General features: G+C 43.1%; 1 protein-coding gene across 1 annotated transcript; it reads left to right on the plus strand.

The window, feature by feature from the left end:
• The first annotated feature begins 567 nt into the window (after positions 1-567).
• On the plus strand, positions 568-10648 carry LOC120438601. The gene is made up of 10 exons (XM_039609001.1): positions 568-681; positions 2896-3252; positions 4512-4628; positions 5236-5580; positions 6224-6562; positions 7822-8163; positions 8238-8573; positions 8930-9014; positions 9380-9449; positions 9916-10648. The coding sequence occupies exons 1-9, from the start codon at positions 645-647 to the stop codon at positions 9426-9428; spliced, it is 2007 nt and encodes a 668-aa protein (XP_039464935.1). The 5' UTR covers positions 568-644; the 3' UTR covers positions 9429-9449; positions 9916-10648.
• The last annotated feature ends 7677 nt before the right edge of the window (positions 10649-18325 follow it).

Raw genomic sequence — 18325 nt, forward strand, 5'->3', positions numbered from 1 at the left:
ACATGGTTGTCTCTGTTATGTACAAAAAAGCTCAAGTAAAACGTCACTGCAGATGCTGCCTTCATGATCTTTGAAATGTGTTAGGTCCACCCATACCACAGTGACCTGAATGGTGTGGAATGTTTTAGTGAAGAGATAAAAGGAGCGTCCTGTTACAACAGAATTTACTAGTAGATTTTCAGCACAAGCCTAAATCCGTCTTAATATCACCCTTTAAGTGATTTCATTTAAAAAACATTATATTAAATATCATTTCAGGCCCAGATTCATGAAGTAGTAACTTTAAGTAAAGTTTATTTCTAAAGCACCTTTATAGACAGAGATCACAAAGTTTTTCACAATAAAATACCAGAGCGGAAAAAAATCCCAGCTGGTCTGCAACTGGTGAGTCACCCACCACCCATCGCATCAAAAAATGATACAGAGAAGAAAAATAAAGCTCTTACTGAGCTCCTGCTGTCACTGCAGAACTTTGTCCTCTAATGGAATAAATGAAATCTCTGAACACTTCTCTGTAAGCTTTTATTTTGAAGGTTGAAACCGAAAGTAAAACTTGTCGTCACACCTGGAAAGTTAAAGCCGTCTGTTAGTTTGTATCGAGTGGAGCTGAGTTGGAAGTAGGTTATAGTGTCTGTCACAGGAGGATGAAGAGCTTCGTGCCCTTCCTGGTGCTCGTGCATGGTAAGAACTTTGAACCTGTCTATTTTTGAGCCGTCAGACACACAGGTATGTTTCCATTAATATCGCTTCCATCAGCCGACGCGTGCGTAAATGTTGTCGTCGGTTAGACTTAGACGGCATAGACGTCTGCAAAAACTGTCTAATAGAGCTCTGGGTTGGTTTAGGTCCCTGCGGTGGTATACTGCATGATGCTGTAGATGCAGCAGCAGCAACAGTTACAGTAGACACTGGTGCACCTTGATTAATATCACACTCAACTGACTACGTTTTATCCCCCCGCCCTGCTCGGCGCAAACACAATGCTTACCTGCGTGAAGCAGGAAAAAAAGGGAGAGAGGGTAGGAGGGAAAAAAAAGAAACACAGCTCCCAATGAGCTCCCATTTCAAAGATCAGGCTCTAAAAGTCGTTTCGCTCGCTAGTCTGGACTTCATTAAGTTTCTTGGAAACGTTTTATCTGAGAAGCTTCTTCATTTCTGCAGTCGCATCTCATGAGCCAATGTGTGCAAACGGCTGTGGGTTCTTCCACCCCTTCTATTACTCCTTTTTCAAACTGTCTTCTCTGCTCTTAGGTCATTTTATCTCAGTAAGTCACATGGTAGGGTGGGGCAAGGTCTCACAGTGGGTTCACCTGAAACCTTAGCTGATTGTGACCTACACCCATTACTGCACCTTGGGTTGTGTGATTAGGTAAAGGATCAACAGGGGGTTCGTGACCCTCTTGGGGACACTCCCATAGGGCTTAGAATCTGGGACTCACTACCATTTGTTCTTAGAACTAAAGAACCTTCTCGGATGAATCGTTTCAAGAAAGTTAAAGAAGTCAGTAAATCATGTTTGTTTATACATAATTTGTATTCATATGTATCATGTTGATGACAGCAATGCTGATATATGCGTGTGTGTATGTATGTGTGTGTATATATATATATATATATATATATATATATATATATATATATATATATATATATATATATATATATATATAGAGATAGATAGATAGATAGATAGATAGATAGATGCTGATGTAAGTAAATAAATAAATATAAGGCACATTAAGCAAAGCAAAACAAAAAAGTCAGATAAGCCAATCTTTACAGAATTCATTCTTCTTGCTTCCTCCAGATCTGTACCATTAATTCATTAATGCTGAATTCTTTCTCAGCTGCTCTATTCTCATGTTGTTGCTGTATATTGATGATTAACCTTGTATTGTGGATGGATTATCTCAGTTGTTCTTCTGCCTGAAGTTTGGTCCTTTTTCAGCATACTGTTAACTTTTATCGAGTGGAAAAATATTAGCGTTCATCCTCCAGCGTCAATGTGCTAATGTTTTGCTAACATAGCTGTGTGGCTAGTTATCACATAGCACATCATTGTATATCACCTAGTCCAACTTCACTGCTGTTTAGTTTTCTGTCTTCATTTATGTTGGAAGCGATAACAGAGCTGTACATTTTAATTTTCTCAGAAATCTCTCAGTCAGAACATGGTGTGTTATATTTAGGTTGAAACTAGCGAGCTAACTTCCCCATAATGCTGTTAAACTTAATAAATTCAGTTTCCGTGGGTGCCTGGATGTTAAACTTAATTGTTACACCTGGTAAAGCAGCAACACTGATCATTTTATTGAAGATGAAAGAATTAAGACAGTTTTTAACTCTCAGTGATGCTGCAGTGATCATTTGACTTTGGGACCTGAAGAGAAGAGAGTTTAGGACCCAGATTATTTCATGAGGCTCTTGACTACGTTAGCCGTAATGCTCCTACAAACCATCAAGCAGTGCGGCTTTATAGCTTTCTAAAGTCGTTGGAAAACAGATTCTGACAGATTTTTGAGCGGAACCGCAAGTTAGGTAGTACTGGATCCTCTGACATCAGTCTGTGAGCAGAGAACAGAACCTGTTCTGCTTTGATGGAGGGTTCCAGCTGCTGCTGGAGTAGATGCTGTCTGTTTAGCATCCTCCTGCTCAAACATGAAGGCCTTCCAAGAAAAACTTGTCTGCATGGAGCAGATGTTTCTTTGGCTCCTGATCATACCTTTGAGTGCTGATGGAGGCTCCTGATGGGCTTCAATATGTTTTCAAAGGTTTCTAGTGTTACACACTGTGGTCATTACTGGTACTAATTTAAAACCTCTTGTTAGAACTCTTCCCGACATGTGACCCACCCTGTGGACACACTGAATGATGGGACTCTGTTTCTCTCCTCAGTTTCCCATCATGCCTCAGGGGTCGAGGTGCATCAGGTGTATGAGGGGGAGGAGTCTGTCCTGCTGCCCTGTCAGGTACCTTTTAATCTTTCCAGAAACTCCACAGCAGTGGTCTGGGACCGTGATGAGTTCAAGATCCCAACAGTCCACATGCGTGTGCAGAGCGGAGGTGATATTCTAAACGATCAGAACCATCGTTACGCCAACCGAACATGGATGGAACCCCGCGCCCTGCAGACTGGAGACCTCAGCCTCACCCTGAGGAACCCTACGGTCTCTGATGGTGGAACCTACACCTGCATCGTCCGCAAATATGGACAAGATCAGAGCAAGACCCATGTGCAACTAAAGGTCAAAGGTCAGTGTGTGAAATCAGTCAGTACTCAGTATGATGCCTGTAAAATATTGTCTGTCTGAGATGTTGTTGCTCTGAGCTCACAAATCATGACTGGCTAATAATACACATTCCAAAACACTGACTAAAGGTTTGTGGGCACTTCATTAGTTACACCTGTAAGCTGCTCATTGATCTAAATATCTAATCAGCCAATGTCATGACCCTAACTTACTGCACTTAAAACAACCTGCAGAAGTTGAAACTAACCAACATAATGGAGAAGAAACAATGATTTCAGTGACTTTAAATGTGGCAATGAGTTCTAGTTTGTGTATTTCACAAACTGGTGATTTGCAGGGATTTTCCCTCCAGTCTTTTTGCAGAGGTCTGAAACACAGAAACACAGCACACCACACTTATCCACACCTATCAGGTTAGACCACAGCACAGACTCACTGGACAACAGAAGGTTGACACTTGTTTACTGGTTTCTGCTGCAACATTCAGATGGTAGAGTCAGAGTTTGGTGAAAACATCATGAAAGCATGGATCCATACTGACTTGTACCAAAGGCTCAGGCAGCTGGTGGTGTAATGGTGCAGTGGAGATTTTCCTGAGACACCTTTGGCCTCTTAAATACCAACAGAGCATTGTTTACACCCCACAGCCATGAGTACTGTTGCTGACCGTGTCCATCCCATAATGACCTCAGTGTACCATCCTCTGATGCTTCCTGCAGGATAACAAATGAGTAACAATGAGTTTACTGTACTCAGAGGGCTTACAGAGTCTCAGATCTCAGTCCAATAGAGCATCTTTGCTATGTGCTGGAACAGAAGAGTCACATGATAAATGTGCAGCAGTCTCTGATGATGTCACATCTGAGCCATTAACAAGCAAAGGAACAGGATACCAGCAAAGTGTACCTAATAAAGTGTCCAGTAAGGCTCTGTGGCAGTGACTCTGTAATGGTGTGAAAACAAAACAGAGATGTCCCAGTGTCTCCAGCAGGGGGAGAAATCTGACTTCAACACATATACACTCAGTGCCACTTTATTAGGCACACCTTTTCAGCTGTTCTTTAACAAATGCCATACCTAATGAAATATCTGGTTAGCAAGAACTTATCATCTTTTCACTTATAGGTTGCTGACATTTTGCTGGTTTAGCAGGAATGGCACATCTCTGAGCTGTAGATTGTACAGTCCGCCAGCCCACACTTTTGTCATCTGCTGTGAATTCATCATGTTTCATGTTCAGGTTTCTTCTGTTCACCACAGAGCGTCCTCCGACTTGGCTCTGGGCTCTCTTTGTTGTCCTGGCTATCTTGGCTCTCCTGGCTGTCAGCAGTGGGATCTCCATGTGGTATAGACATAAATGGATGAAACGCCCAGCAGGTATGGTAGTTTGGTTTGTTGTTGTTGTTGTTGTTGTTTTTTTTTTTTAAAGCAGCAATAAAAAAATAAAAAAATAAAAAAATCACTTCTGCAGGGATCTAATGGAGAGTTCCCAATACTGATCAAAATAATGATGATTATAATTTTGATCGAGGTTTTGTGGTTCATACCTTGTACGATAAAGCAGCACTGGACAGACGGTAATAAATGAATGATTATTTCCTCATCAGGGCTTTGTGGGCACTCATTTCCCTGCAGAGGAAGCTGGAACCAGATCAGGAGAAGCTAGCTAATGTGAATGTGGCTAAATGATACATTGTTCATAATTCTACGTCAGTCTAAGATATGTACAGTTGTGGCTTGATGCTAATTTGAAATGCTTGAGATTCTAGATGATAATAAAGCTAGATGATAATAGATGATGATGATGATAATAGATGAAAATCTAGAAGAATAACTGTATCATAGCGCAGATACAGTTATTCTTCTTTTTCTGTCCTCCATGACTTCATCATTGAAACAATCACACACCTGCTCTTTGAGGTCCTGGTAGACTGATGTGTTGGTTTGTGTGCACATGTCATGATCTGCTCTGTTCTCCTCACAGACAGTCAGGTATTGATGGTGGAATTGTTGGAGGGAGAGAAAAGGTCTGTCCTGCTGCCCTTTAAAACCACAGAGGATCTTCCTCAGGATGCCACAGTGGAGTGGAGACTCACTGAACCCAAACACATGAAGGTCCACGTGTATGAAAGTGGAAAAAATCAGCCAAACAAACAGGACCAGGTGTACCAAGGCCGCACAGAGATGAATGAAGAGCCACTGAGAGATAAAGACCTCAGTCTGAAATTAAAGGAGCCCCGTGTTACTGACACTGGAGTCTACACCTGCACCGTCAGCAGCAAGGATGGAAGCCTCCTACTTCAGAAAGTGGTGTCTCTCACTGTCAGAGGTGAGTGGAACAGCTTTGATTGTCTTCTGGGTTCTCCACAAATGTGAACAAACCGCTGCTGACACATTGGCCCATGAATGAGGGGGCGTGAACCAGTCAGAGTAAGGGCTGCACAAACCTCAGAATGGAAAAAAAAAATGTGGGATAGCCCTGTATCAGCTCTTTAACTCAAGAATTAGATGTCCACACTGCTTCCTTCTACTACAGACCTTAACATGTGGCCATACTATGTCAGGTCTCCATAGCAATGTAGTCATGACAAAAAACTTTATTAATAAATTTACCACTGTCAATATAACAACACAAATGGTGTTATCATAGAATTATAAGTGCGTTATTAAAGAATACAGGAGCACTAAATGAGGCAGCAGGAATCACAAATGCTCAGAAGTTTCATGCTGAAGGGTAGACACTGTAAGTGTCTGCAGGTGTGACAGAATGAATCCAGAAGTCTAAATAAAGCAACGCAGCGGCACAGCTGTTTGTGCAGCCTCACACATCAACACACAACAGTTCAGCTCCAAGTCAGAGAAACACTGAAAAGAGGAGTGAAGAGCTGCTGGTTACACAGCAGAGAACATGATGGAGGATCAACCTCACTGATGTCTGTCTGTGTTCTTGTTCTACTGTGTCCTCTTCTCAGAGAGCCAGATGGAGACGGTGGAGGTGACAGAATGGAACAAGTCTGTCCTGCTGCCCTTTAAAACCAAAGATGACCTTCCACAGGATGCCACAGTGGAGTGGAGACGCTCAGACTCCAAACACAGGAAAGTTCACATGTTTCAGAGCAGCCAGCACGTTTCAGGTGAACAGGACAAGATTTATAAAGATCGCACAGAGATGAACAAAGAGGCACTGAGAATCGGAGACCTCAGTCTGACCCTGAAAGACCTCCGACTAACTGACAGTGGAGTCTACACCTGTACTGTCTACACGCATGGAAAAGTCCTAAAACAGAAAGTGGTGGTGCTGAGTGTCAGAGGTCAGTAAAGACATCACAGAGGCTGTGGTATGTTGTCATTTCTTGTTGTCAACTCTCTAGACTCCATTGACTGTATGAAAAACATGAATCTAGTGTCTATCCTTTACTAGACGAGATAGCTTTTGTCTCCTGAATCTAAATTGGAAGCTGGTTCCATAGAAGAGGGGCCTGAAAACTGAACTGGTTTTTGCAGCTGCATTTAGGAACACATTTAAAGTTTTAGTAATTTTCTGGACTGACTGACCATGAGTTCTTAAAGTAATGATGGACTGTTGTTTCTGTTTGCTTAGCTGATTGGTTCTTACCATAATATGAAATCTAACTGTTGGCTGTCAGTTGTGTACCAACCTGACTTTTGCACAACATAACAGATGGTTAAGAAGGCAATAAATTCCACAAATGAACCCTGACAAGGCATAGTTGTGAGTGAAAACCATTTCATGTGATCATAAAGCTCATAATAACATAACATAATGTATTATGTAACATAATGTATTGAGAGAAAGCCATGGTCAACAAAATAAAGGTTGGCTATTATAAGGTATCAAAATATGCGATATATTTAGATTTATGTATTAAAAAGAAATTCTTGGCTACATAATTCTTACTTCATATATTTGATGTCTTCAGTATCTATAATGTAGAAATTAATAAAACGAAACCATTAAATGTGAATGCCAAACTTTAGACTGATAGTGTAAGTTTAGGTGTTCCAGGTCTCCAAGACATGTTGTCATATCAAACACCAGTCACTCTGCACTGTTGCACATGTAAATATAAATATTCAATTCATGTTTATATTATGGGTTATTGCTATTATCTGCATTTTCTGTTTGGCCGTTCTGTGAAGTACATTGAGAATATAAAACGAAAGATGGATTCCTTTTCTTTATTTATTTCACTCCCTGTATGTTCATACGCCACTACTTCATGTCATGAACTTTGTCTTCTCTCTGCTGTAGTTTGTGATTTTGTCCTGTTTGTTATGTGTGGTCTCTCTGATCTTCTTCCTCTACCTCCTCACCACCCAATAGATGGCTACACCTCCTTGATCCTGTTTTTACTGGAGGTCTCTTCTTTTAAAAGATCATTTTGCTTCACATGTGTTGCTCACAGGAGATTATCTGATCAGTGTAGTTATCTTTTTTAGTATTGTAGATTTACTTTCCTTGTAAAGCAAATAAACTAAACTGATTTGAATATCAAGTGCAGAACATAACGTGTGTCTTTCTGTACAACGTATCTTCTACTTTCTTCAGTCTACGAGCTTCAGACAGTGGAGGTGACACGGGGGGTGAAGCGTGTTCTGCTTCCCTTCAAAACCACAGCTGACCTGCTTGAGGACATCAGAGTGGAGTGGAGACGTTCAGACCTTGAAGATGTGAAGGTCCTAATGTATGAGAACCACCAAAACAAGCATGAAGAGCAACACCAGGACTATCAAGGCCGCACTGAGATGAAGGAAGAACTACTGAGAACCGGAGACCTCAGTCTGACCCTGAATTACCCTCGACTTACTGACAGTGGAGTCTACACCTGCACCGTCTACAAAAAAGATGGAGCCATCCTGAAACAGAAAATAGTGATACTCAGTATCAGAGGTCAGTAAACTTATCTGAGGTCAGTAAATGTATAACTTGTGTCTGTATTTACAGCTCATGTTGTATTTTATCAGACTACCAGGTGGAAATAGTCGAAGTAACAAAGGGGAAGAAGTCTGTGCTGCTGCCCTTTAAAACCACTCCTGGTCTACCCGAGGATGTCACAGTTGAGTGGAGGCGTGCTGATGCCAAAGACGCTGTCCACACCTATCAGGATGGCCAAAACCAGCTAGAAGAACAGGGACCGGATTACAGAGGTCGCACAAAGATGAATGAAGAGCCTCTGAGGACTGGAGACCTCAGTCTGACCCTGAAAGATCTCCAAAAAAACCACAGTGGTTTCTACATGTGCACAGTCTCCCAGGGTGAAGACATCCTGAGACAGAAAGGAGTGACGCTTACTTTCAGAGGTCAGTAAATGTAGCTTCCTCCACCTTCTGCTACTTTAGTGGAGGAACTCTGCTGTGAAAACATCAAGTGTCCATTTCTATTGAGTCTCAGATGGGTCAGAAATAGATTCACATAATAGACTTATCCTGAAACTGATAATAAATCAAAACAATATTTGAATGCTGTCTTTTACAGTGTAACGTTGTAATTCTCCTTTGTTTATAATGAGGAATAGTTTCCCATAGTTTTCTTTGATATCACTGAGTAATGGTTGCAGTCCTGATTCTGATGTTTCAAATATTCTTCATAACTCGCACCAGAGATTGAAGACAAGTGAAATGAGACTCTGAATCAATGTTGTCTGTTTCCTCTGCAGGAAGACATGGTGCAAGCTTTACAGAGCGGTTTCAAGGCTTCGGAAATAAGAGAAAATCCATGACTGATGGACCTTCTTCCTCTGTGTAAAGTCGTCTTCCTCTTTCTTTCTTTTTGTTGTCTGTTGTAAAGTTGGTGTGAAATGTAAAGACTAGAGCTGATCCATTTATAATTAACCTTTAACTCAGTGCACATCCTGCAGGTTTAAATCATATTTTGCTAAAACCTCAACTTACATCAGAACCTGAATACTGAAAGCATCATTCATCCTTCTTTCAATCTTTACTGAATTCTTTACTGATCAAGTTTGTTTTATTTATATTATATGTCTAAGTGTGATCATGTGACTCATTGTTTGGTTTTTGGTGTCAAACTGGAAATACCAGTGTTACATATGTTGATCTTTTTGCTTGTTTCTTCCTGATTGTCTGTTCTGTCTTCTCTTGACCAGGATTCATGAATCTATTCCACTCACTACTACAGAAACAACTTCATGTTAAATGGAGGAGAAGAGCCGGCAGGTAAGTCATTGTGCACATCCGTCCCTCTCAGCAATGTTTGATTCAAATTACATGCAGATTTGTGGCCACGTACACAGGTATTTTTTTGAAAATACAGCTTTTTCTAGATCCACATGTAAATGGCATTTTCAATCACTGAAAACTGAGATTTTTAAAAACTCATGCCAGGGTGGACATTTTTGAAAGCTATGCATTTGTGTTTAGGTGTGAATGAGGAAAACTGACATTTATTCACACAATATCAAAGGTGTGCACAGAGTGAACTTCTTCATTCAAAAAAGACACTCTCACAACCTAAAACCTAATGTGGTCACTGGTTAGGAATAAATGTCATTTAAAAAAAAAAAATGTGTATGCACAAATTTGGTTATTAACATTTGAGATGATAAAGGCACATACATACAGAACATACATACAGAAGTACTTAAGGTTTGCATAAAACCCTGTTTACTTTTTCCACTCCCAGGCTTCTACACTTCTGATTGGCCCAAATTTCTACACTACTAGGATTTGGCATGTCCTTGGCAACGTTCACATTTTTGGTGTTTAGATGTGGACGGATATATTTCTTTTCAAAACTGCACGTGTGGATAGGATTTTTTTTTTTTTTTTTTTTTTTTTTTAACTAAAACCGAAAATCTCTGTTTTAAAAAATACTGTGTGGACGTAGACTATGTGTGATCCAGTGTGTATCTCTGACTGACTCTTCTCAGGAAAAGGCAGTTACCAGCTGTTAACTACATAGAAAAGGATCCTGGTGTTATTTCTCTCAGAAACAGTTCATAACTTCCCTTCAACTCATTCATGTCACCTACAAGATAAACCTGTTTCTGGCGGAAATTGGGAGATAAACAAACAAGAGAGACAGGCTTGCGACAGAAAAGCCGATCAGCTGATCATTGATCAGTTTCATGAATGAAGTAGCAACAGGAGAGGGAGGGGGAGAGAATGAGAGAAGAGGCAGCTGACAGCGTAAAGACACAGAATAGCTCCAGCTTTGTGTCTTTTTTTTTCTATTCTAGCTGAAGTACGGGACAAACTGTTCCTTTTCAATTCAATATGAAACGCCTAATAGTTTCTCAGGACGATTCCATTTTTTACGGGACGGTTGGCAACTCTACTAACTAACCTTATGAATAAAAAAAGTTCACTATCAGTAACATCATAGCACCCACCCAGCTGTGTAGAAACTCCGTCATGCTAGCTAGTACGCAGTACGAGTTGTTGTAACTGACTGTAAAAAGTCAACACAACGAAAATAAACTACACCTAAACTTGGTTTATATCTGACCCAGATAGACTGCAGGTCTTCTTACCTGAAGTTGAGTTCCCCTGACACTCGGACTGGCAGCCACCTCGAGTCTCTCCTCCTTCTGGCTCCCCTTTCCCTCATCCACCTGCTGGCTAAAAAAAAAAAAAAAGGTCAGGCTAGCTTTCCAGCTTGTAAAAACAAGCAAACGTGTGTTGACCTTCAGTGTGTTCCTTACAGACATGTTCCAGTGTGATGTTTATTTGTTTATTTATAAGGAACCCTATTAGCCTCCACACCAGTGTTTGCTAGTCTTCCTGGGGTCAAAGCCATCAAATACATCCATCCATCCATCTTCATCCAGTTCATCCGAGGCCAGGTCACGGGGGCAGCAGCCTAAGCAGAGAAGCCCAGACCTCCCTCTCCCCAGCCACTTCCTCCAGCTTATCTAGGGGAACACCAGGGTTTTCCCAGGCCAGCCTAGAGATATAATCTCTCCAGGGTGTCCTGGGTCTGCCCCGGGGCCTCCTCCTGGTGGGACATGCCCGGAACACCTCACCCAGGAGGCATCCTTGTCAGATGCCTGAACCCCCTCAGCTGGCTCCTTTCGATGTGGAGGAGCAGCGGCTCTACTCTGAGCCCCTCACGGATGGCCGAACTTCTCAACCTATCTCTAAGGGAGAGGCCAGCCACCCTTCGGAGGAAGCTCATTTCTGTCGCTTGTATCCGCTATCTTGTTCCTTCGGTCACTACCCACAGCTCGTGGCCATAGGTGAGGGTAGGGACGTAGATCGACCGGTAAATTGAGAGCTTCGCTTTCACACTCAGCTCCCTCTTCACCACGATGGACCGGTGCAGCGTCCGCATCACGGCAGCTGCAGCCCCAATCCGTCAGTTGATCTTCGGCTCCCTTCTCCCATCACTCGCGAACAAGACCCTGAGATAACTCCTCCACTTGGGGCAGGAACTCATCTCCGACCCAGAGTGGGCACTCCACCCTGTTCCGGCTGAGAACCATGGCCTCAGATTTGGAGGTGCTGATCTTCATTCCTGCTGCTTCACACTCAGCTGCGAACCATTCCAGTGCGAGCTAGAGGCCATCACCCGACAGAACCACATCATCCGCAAAAAGCAGAGATGAGATTCTGAGACCACCGAAGTGAAAGCCCTCTGCCACTTGGCTGCGCCTAGAAGTCCTGTCCATAAAAATTATGAACAGAACCGGTGACAAAGGGCAGCCCTGGCGGAGCCCATCACCCATCGGGTATGAGTCCAACTTATTGCCGGCAATGCGAACCAAGCTCCTGAAATGGTTGTATAGGGATCGAATGGCCCGTAGCAATGGGCCACACACCCCATACTCCCGCAACACCTCCCACAGGACACCCTGAGGGACACGGTCGAATGCCTTCTCCAAGTCCACAAAACACATGTAGACTGGTTGGGCAAACTCCCATGCACCCTCAAGTATCCTTGAGAGGATAAAGAGCTGGTCCAGTGTTCCGCGACCAGGACAAAAACCGCATTGTTCTTCCTATATTCGAGGTTGGACTAGCGGACAAACTCTCCTTTCCAGCACCCTGGCATAGACTTTCCCAGGGAGGCTGAGGAGTGTGATCCCCCTGTAGTTGGAACACACGCTCCGGTCTCCCTTCTTAAAGATGGGGACCACCACCCCGGTCTGCCAGTCCAGGGGTACTGCCACTGATCTCCACGCCCCCGGAAATTGGCGGGTCATTCCCCTCATCCCCAGACTCTGCTTCCTCTTCGGAAAACGTGTCAGTGGGATTAAGGAGGTCCTCGAAGTATTCCTTCCACCGGCTGACAATTTTCTCAGTCGACGTCAGCAGCGTTCTGCCAGAGCACCACTTTCCCCTCCTGAGACGCCTGACAGTTTGCCAGAATCTCTTCGCGGTAGTCCGAAAGTCTTTTTCCATGGCCTCTCCGAACTCCTCCCACTGCCCGAGCCGCATTCCGCTTGGCCTGTCGATACCTGTCGGCTGCCTCCGGAGTCCCACAGGCTAACCAAGCCCGATAGGACTCCTTCAGGCTGGTGGCTCCCTTCACCTCTGGTGTCCACCATTTGGTTTGGGGATTACCACCACGGCAGGCACCAACCACAGCTCAATGCAGCAGCTTCCGCAATGGAGACGCTGAACATGGTCCATTCGGACTCAATGTCCCCAGTCTCCCTCAGAATGCTGTTCAAGCTCTGCCGGAGGTGTGCGTTGAAGATCTCGCGGACTGGGGCCTCTGCTAGACGTTCCCAGCACACCCTCACTACGCGTTTAGGTGCATCGGGTCTGTCTAACGTCCTCCCCCGCCACCTGATCCAACTCACCACCAGGTGGTGATCAGTTGACAGCTCAGCCCCTCTCTTTACCCAAGTGTCCAGAACATTTGGTCGCAGGTCTGGTGATACGATTGCAAAATCGATCATCGACCTGCGGCCTAGAGCGTCCTGGTGCCACGTGCACTTATGGACACTCTTGTGTTCGAACAAGGTGTTCGTTATGGCCAAACTGTGATTTGCACAGAAGTCTAATAACAACGCTCGGGTTCAGATCAGGGAGGCCGTTCCTCCCAATCACGCCCCTCCAGGTCTCGCTGTGGTTACCCGCGTGAGCATTGAAGTCTCCTTCCAGCACCTTTAGCTTGTACAGGAATCCAAGAAAGTTTATTATGCATTTTATCAATATTTGTATAATATGAACACCTTAACACTAATCTGGCTGCCTTATTCTGGACTAACTGAAGTTTGTTTAGATCTGTCTTATTTAGCTGCTGACCAAATGACAGAACAATACTACAGGTGAGATAATATTAGTGCATTAATGACATCTTTTATAATTGAAGAAGTAATATGAAATGAGCATCTCCTAGCATCTCCTAGCCCTATGCCCTGTCCCATTTTCTTAATAACAGAGTCGATGTGCTGAGACAATGCAAGGTGGTGATTTATGGTAAAACCAAGTAATTTAATCTGAGTGGGCTGTTCTAATCCTGATCCAGCTATGGAAAGATTTAGTTTTGTTGACTCAGTGTACTCTACCTCCAACTAATACAGGCCTACCATAGAGCGGGTGGAACTGAACCCACGGAATTTCCAGATCATCAAACATTAAGTCCATACGTAGTTTGTTTTCCATATTGTCATTAATGTACAGGGCTACACCCCCTCCAAATCTGTTTCTGTCTTTCTTATCCAACTTAACCATTTATTTAAAATTCATTATTTCCAATGGCAGTATCTAAATGTTTGTTGACAGCAGTGACTGACTTTCCTGAATCCTATATTTAACCTCCTAGGACCTGGCGTCCACATATGTAGACATCACATTTTGGGTTGTATAGACCAAAAAACTAAATGTTAGTCTACAAGGGCCCAATATCCACTTACGAGGACATTATACTGCGACTGTTCTATCAAAATTTAAAGGGAATATCCTTATATGTGGGTCTCATTTTTCTCAGAAACAAACAAACAAACAAACAAAAAAAAAATCACGTAATTCTTTGTTTTTACATTCATCAGGTCCCAATCAGCCCAAATAGCAAAGAGAAATTGTAAATGCATGCCATGAGTTCGGGTCTTAGAAGGTTAAGACTACAAATATTAATAAGTATAGGGTCGGACATTTACAGATTGATCAGTCTTAACAGCTACAAATGACAACATTGCTGAAGTCTAAGTGTTTATTCCGGCATTCTGGGACCTCGGTTTAACAATTAATTTGTCATATTTCAATACGCAGCACGGTGGCACGGTGGTTAGCACTGTTGCCGCACAGCAAGAAGGTCCTGAGTTCAATTCCACCATCAGGCCGGGGTCTTTCTGTGTGGAGTTTGCATGTTCTCCCGTGTTTGCGTGGGTTCCTCCCGGTACTCCGGCTTCCTCCCACCGTCCAAAGACATGCAGTTTGAGGGGATAGGTTAATTGGATAATCCAAATTGTCACTAGGTGTGAATGTGAGCGTGAATGGTTGTCTGTCCCTGTGTGTTGGCCCTGCGACAGACTGGCGACCTGTCCAGGGTGTACCCCGCCTCTCGCCCTATGACAGCTGGGATAGGCTCCAGCGCCCCCCGCGACCCTGGAAAGGATAAGCGGAAGTGAATGGATGGATGGATGGATATTTCAATACAGCAATATCACCCATGTTTCTGGCCGCTCTCACCTGTGTTAACAGTTCTTTTCTCTTCTTCCTGATGGACTCTGAAACATTTTCACTGATGTAAAGACTGGTACCTTTCAGCTTTCTGGCAGATGAGATAAGAGGACTAATTGTCTATCTTTAAATCTGTTTAGTCTGATCACAATTTGCCTGGCTCGTCCATTTTCCTTTTATGGCCAGCATTCAAATTGAGCGTGTTCAATTTGAATGCTGCCATTGTCCAGGCCCAGCTTGTTCTTCAGCATGTGTCAGACTTTCTTCTCTGATCCTTCCCAAGTTTCTGCTTTTTCATCTATTAATCCATCCACCACAATGTTGTTCCTGTCACACTGGCGGCAACGGACTCAAGTATGACCAGCTGAACTAGAACTGCAATCACATGTTTATTTATAAACACACCACGTGAAAGTTTAAACAGTGTACGGGGCAGGGACTTTTAATGGTCCAGGGGAAAAAGGGAAAAGAGTCCAAACATGCTCCGCTCATTCGATCCTTTCATATTAGTCTTCAGCATTCTCACTCCACTCCACACCACGCTGCCAGGGAAACGGATCGGGGGATAAGGACGATTCCAGAAACCTAGGCACAGGAGAACCGCGTTTAGAATAAACTAAGAAATAACTGTCATGGTCTCTGTGTCTCCCTGGTTGACCTAGGTTCCAGGCCACATGTTGTTTTGAGTTTGTCTCTCTCTCTCTCACTTCTCCCTCTCCTGTCTCTCATCTGTCTGCCTGGGCGGAGCTCCTCTGGGCTCCCACCTTGGCCCATGCACCTGCTGTGAATCTACCGGATTACCTGGACTCCTGAGCTGCTATTAAACCTGAGGGCTCATAAGGCATCTTCGCTGGATCACTGAGTTATTCTCGTCAGTACAGCTCCGATAATTTGTGTTTCTTGTGTTACTCCTTGATTGATGTTCTAAATAATTGTAATAATAATGTTATTTCTTTGTGTTTCTCACGTATCCTGCTGACCACCGATTCAACCTCTTTTAGCTTGCTTTTAACGCTCTCAGGCTCAAATTAAGTTTTTGTTGCCAATGCACAAAAGAATACCTGCAGTGGTACTTCTGAGTAAAAAAAAACCTCATAAAATATGCATGTGGGGTAATCAGGTTGTTAGCTTTTAACTGTTGCAAATCTGCAACGCCAGCCTTGAGAGGGTTAATGCACTTCTCTTTAGTTTGCAGCTCGCTGACAACAAAATCTGTGATGTGCAGCCTGCATTTAGCATCCCGTACATCCTTTAGAATGCTGTCCAACCTTTTGTTAGTTCCATCCATGATTAATTGGACAAATGTCTTAAAGTTATAGCTGATTCATCAACAACAAGATTTGTAAAACTGCCATTGCTGTCCCAGCAAATCATTTAACAGTTAGAGCTCATGTTTGTACTGCAGGTTATCAGACATGACCATTAATGCTGAAGCAAAGAAGAAACTGATAGTGAAACAGAGACAGTGACCAGAGAAGTGGATTAGAGGAAATGCGCTTTATTTTCTGATCTCAGTTCATTCTGCTAAGACAAGAGGCACAAAAGCACAAACCAAGTGTTAAAATGACCACAGATCAGGGGACGTTTGTTTACAAAGCAGTTTACAAATAGTACTCTGTGTTTATTAATTTAAATGTACGTCTCTAAGTTGAAAATATAGTGTTCGAATGAAATATGAACTAAGAAAAATGTACAGATGGTTTATCTTTGCGTCCCCTGAGTTGGGTTTCTGGACACTAGAAACCAAAAGAGTGCCATAAAGATTCGTGAACCAGCCTACCGAGTGGTGCTTTTTACTGTCAGGTGACGTTTTGTCTGTATCGCGCATATTTTTTTTATTTTTTATTTCTTTTAACAAACTAACTAACAAACGAACTTTGAAGTACAGGGTGGGCCATTTATATGGATACACCGTAATAATATGGAAATGGTTGGTGATATTGAAGTCCTGTTTGTGGCACATTAGTATATGTGAGGGGGCAAACTCCTCAAGATGGGTGGTGACCATGGTGGCCATTTAGAAGTCAGCCATCTTGGATAGAACTTTTGTTTTTTCAATAGGAAGAGGGCCATGTGACACATCAAACTTATTGGTAATGTCACAAGAAAAACAATGGTGTACTTGGTTTCAACGTAACTTTATTCTTTCATGAGTTATTTACAAGTTTCTGACCACTTATAAAATGTGTTCACTGTGCTGCCCATTGTGTTGGATTGTCAATGCAACCCTCTTCTCCCACTCTTCACACAGTGATAGCAACACCACAGGAGAAATGCCAGCACAGGCATCCAGTATCCGTAGTTTCAGGTGCTGCACATCTCGTATCTTCACACCATAGACAATTGCCTTCAGATGACCCCAAAGATAAAAGTCTAAAGGGGTCAGATCAGGAGACCTTGGGGGCCATTCAACTGGCCCACGACGACCAATCCACTTTCCAGGAAACCGTTCATCTAGGAATGCTCGGACCTGGTACGCATAATGTGGTGGTGCACCATCTTGCTGGAAAAACTCAGGGAATGTGCCAGCTTCAGTGCATAAAAAGGGAAACACATCATCATGTAGCAATTTCAAATATCCAGTGGCCTTGAGGTTTCCATTGATGAAGAATGGACCCACTGTCGTTGTACCCCATATACCACACCAAACCATCACTTTTGTTGTTCCAACAGTCTTGGAGGGATCCATCCAATGTGGGTTAGTGTCAGACCAATAGTGGTGGTTTTGTTTGTTAACTTCACAATTCACATAAAAGTTTGCCTCATCACTGAACAAAATCTTCTGCGTGAACTGAGGGTCCTGTTCCAATTTTTGTTTTGCCCATTCTGCAAATTCTGTGCGCTGATCTGGGTCATCCTCGTTGAGATGCTGCAGTAGCTGGAGTTTGTAAGGGTGCCATTTGTGAGTAGCTAATATCCGCTGAAGGGATGTTCGACTAATGCCACTCTCCAGTGACATGCGGCGAGTGCTACGCTGTGGGCTCTTGCTGAATGAAGCTACAGCCACTGATGTTTCTTCATTAGTGACAGTTTTCTTGTGTCCACACTTTGGCAAATCCAACACTGAACCAGTTTCACGAAACGTAGCAAGCAGTTTGCTAACTGTAGCATGGGAGATGGGTGGTCTCGTAGGGTGTCTTGCATTGAAATCTGCTGCAATGACCCGGTTACTGCGTTCACCAGATATCAACACAATTTCGATCCGCTCCTCACGTGTTAACCTCTTCGACATGTCAATGGCTGTGAACAAAGGGAAACTTGTAAATAACTCATGAAAGAATAAAGTTACGTTGAAACCTTCTAAATGGCCACCATGGTCACCACCCATCTTGAGGAGTTTGCCCCCTCACATATACTAATGTGCCACAAACAGGACTTCAATATCACCAACCATTCCCATTTTATTACGGTATATCCATATAAATGGCCCACCCTGTAGATTTTTACCTGAAGTTTTGCTG

The sequence above is a fragment of the Oreochromis aureus genome, linkage group 3 (assembly GCF_013358895.1).
Source record: "Oreochromis aureus strain Israel breed Guangdong linkage group 3, ZZ_aureus, whole genome shotgun sequence".
Classification (NCBI taxonomy): Eukaryota; Metazoa; Chordata; class Actinopteri; order Cichliformes; family Cichlidae; genus Oreochromis; species Oreochromis aureus.

What these genes read in the sequence shown, in the direction of transcription:
- LOC120438601 (XM_039609001.1), top strand. Translation starts at nt 645, where the DNA reads ATGAAGAGCTTCGTGCCCTTCCTGGTGCTCGTGCATG. An exon ending in TGTGCAACTAAAGGTCAAAG is followed by an intron (nt 3,253 to 4,511) that starts GTCAGTGTGTGA and finishes TGTTCACCACAG; the next exon opens with AGCGTCCTCCGACTTGGCTC. An exon ending in AGTGACGCTTACTTTCAGAG is followed by an intron (nt 8,574 to 8,929) that starts GTCAGTAAATGT and finishes TTTCCTCTGCAG; the next exon opens with GAAGACATGGTGCAAGCTTT.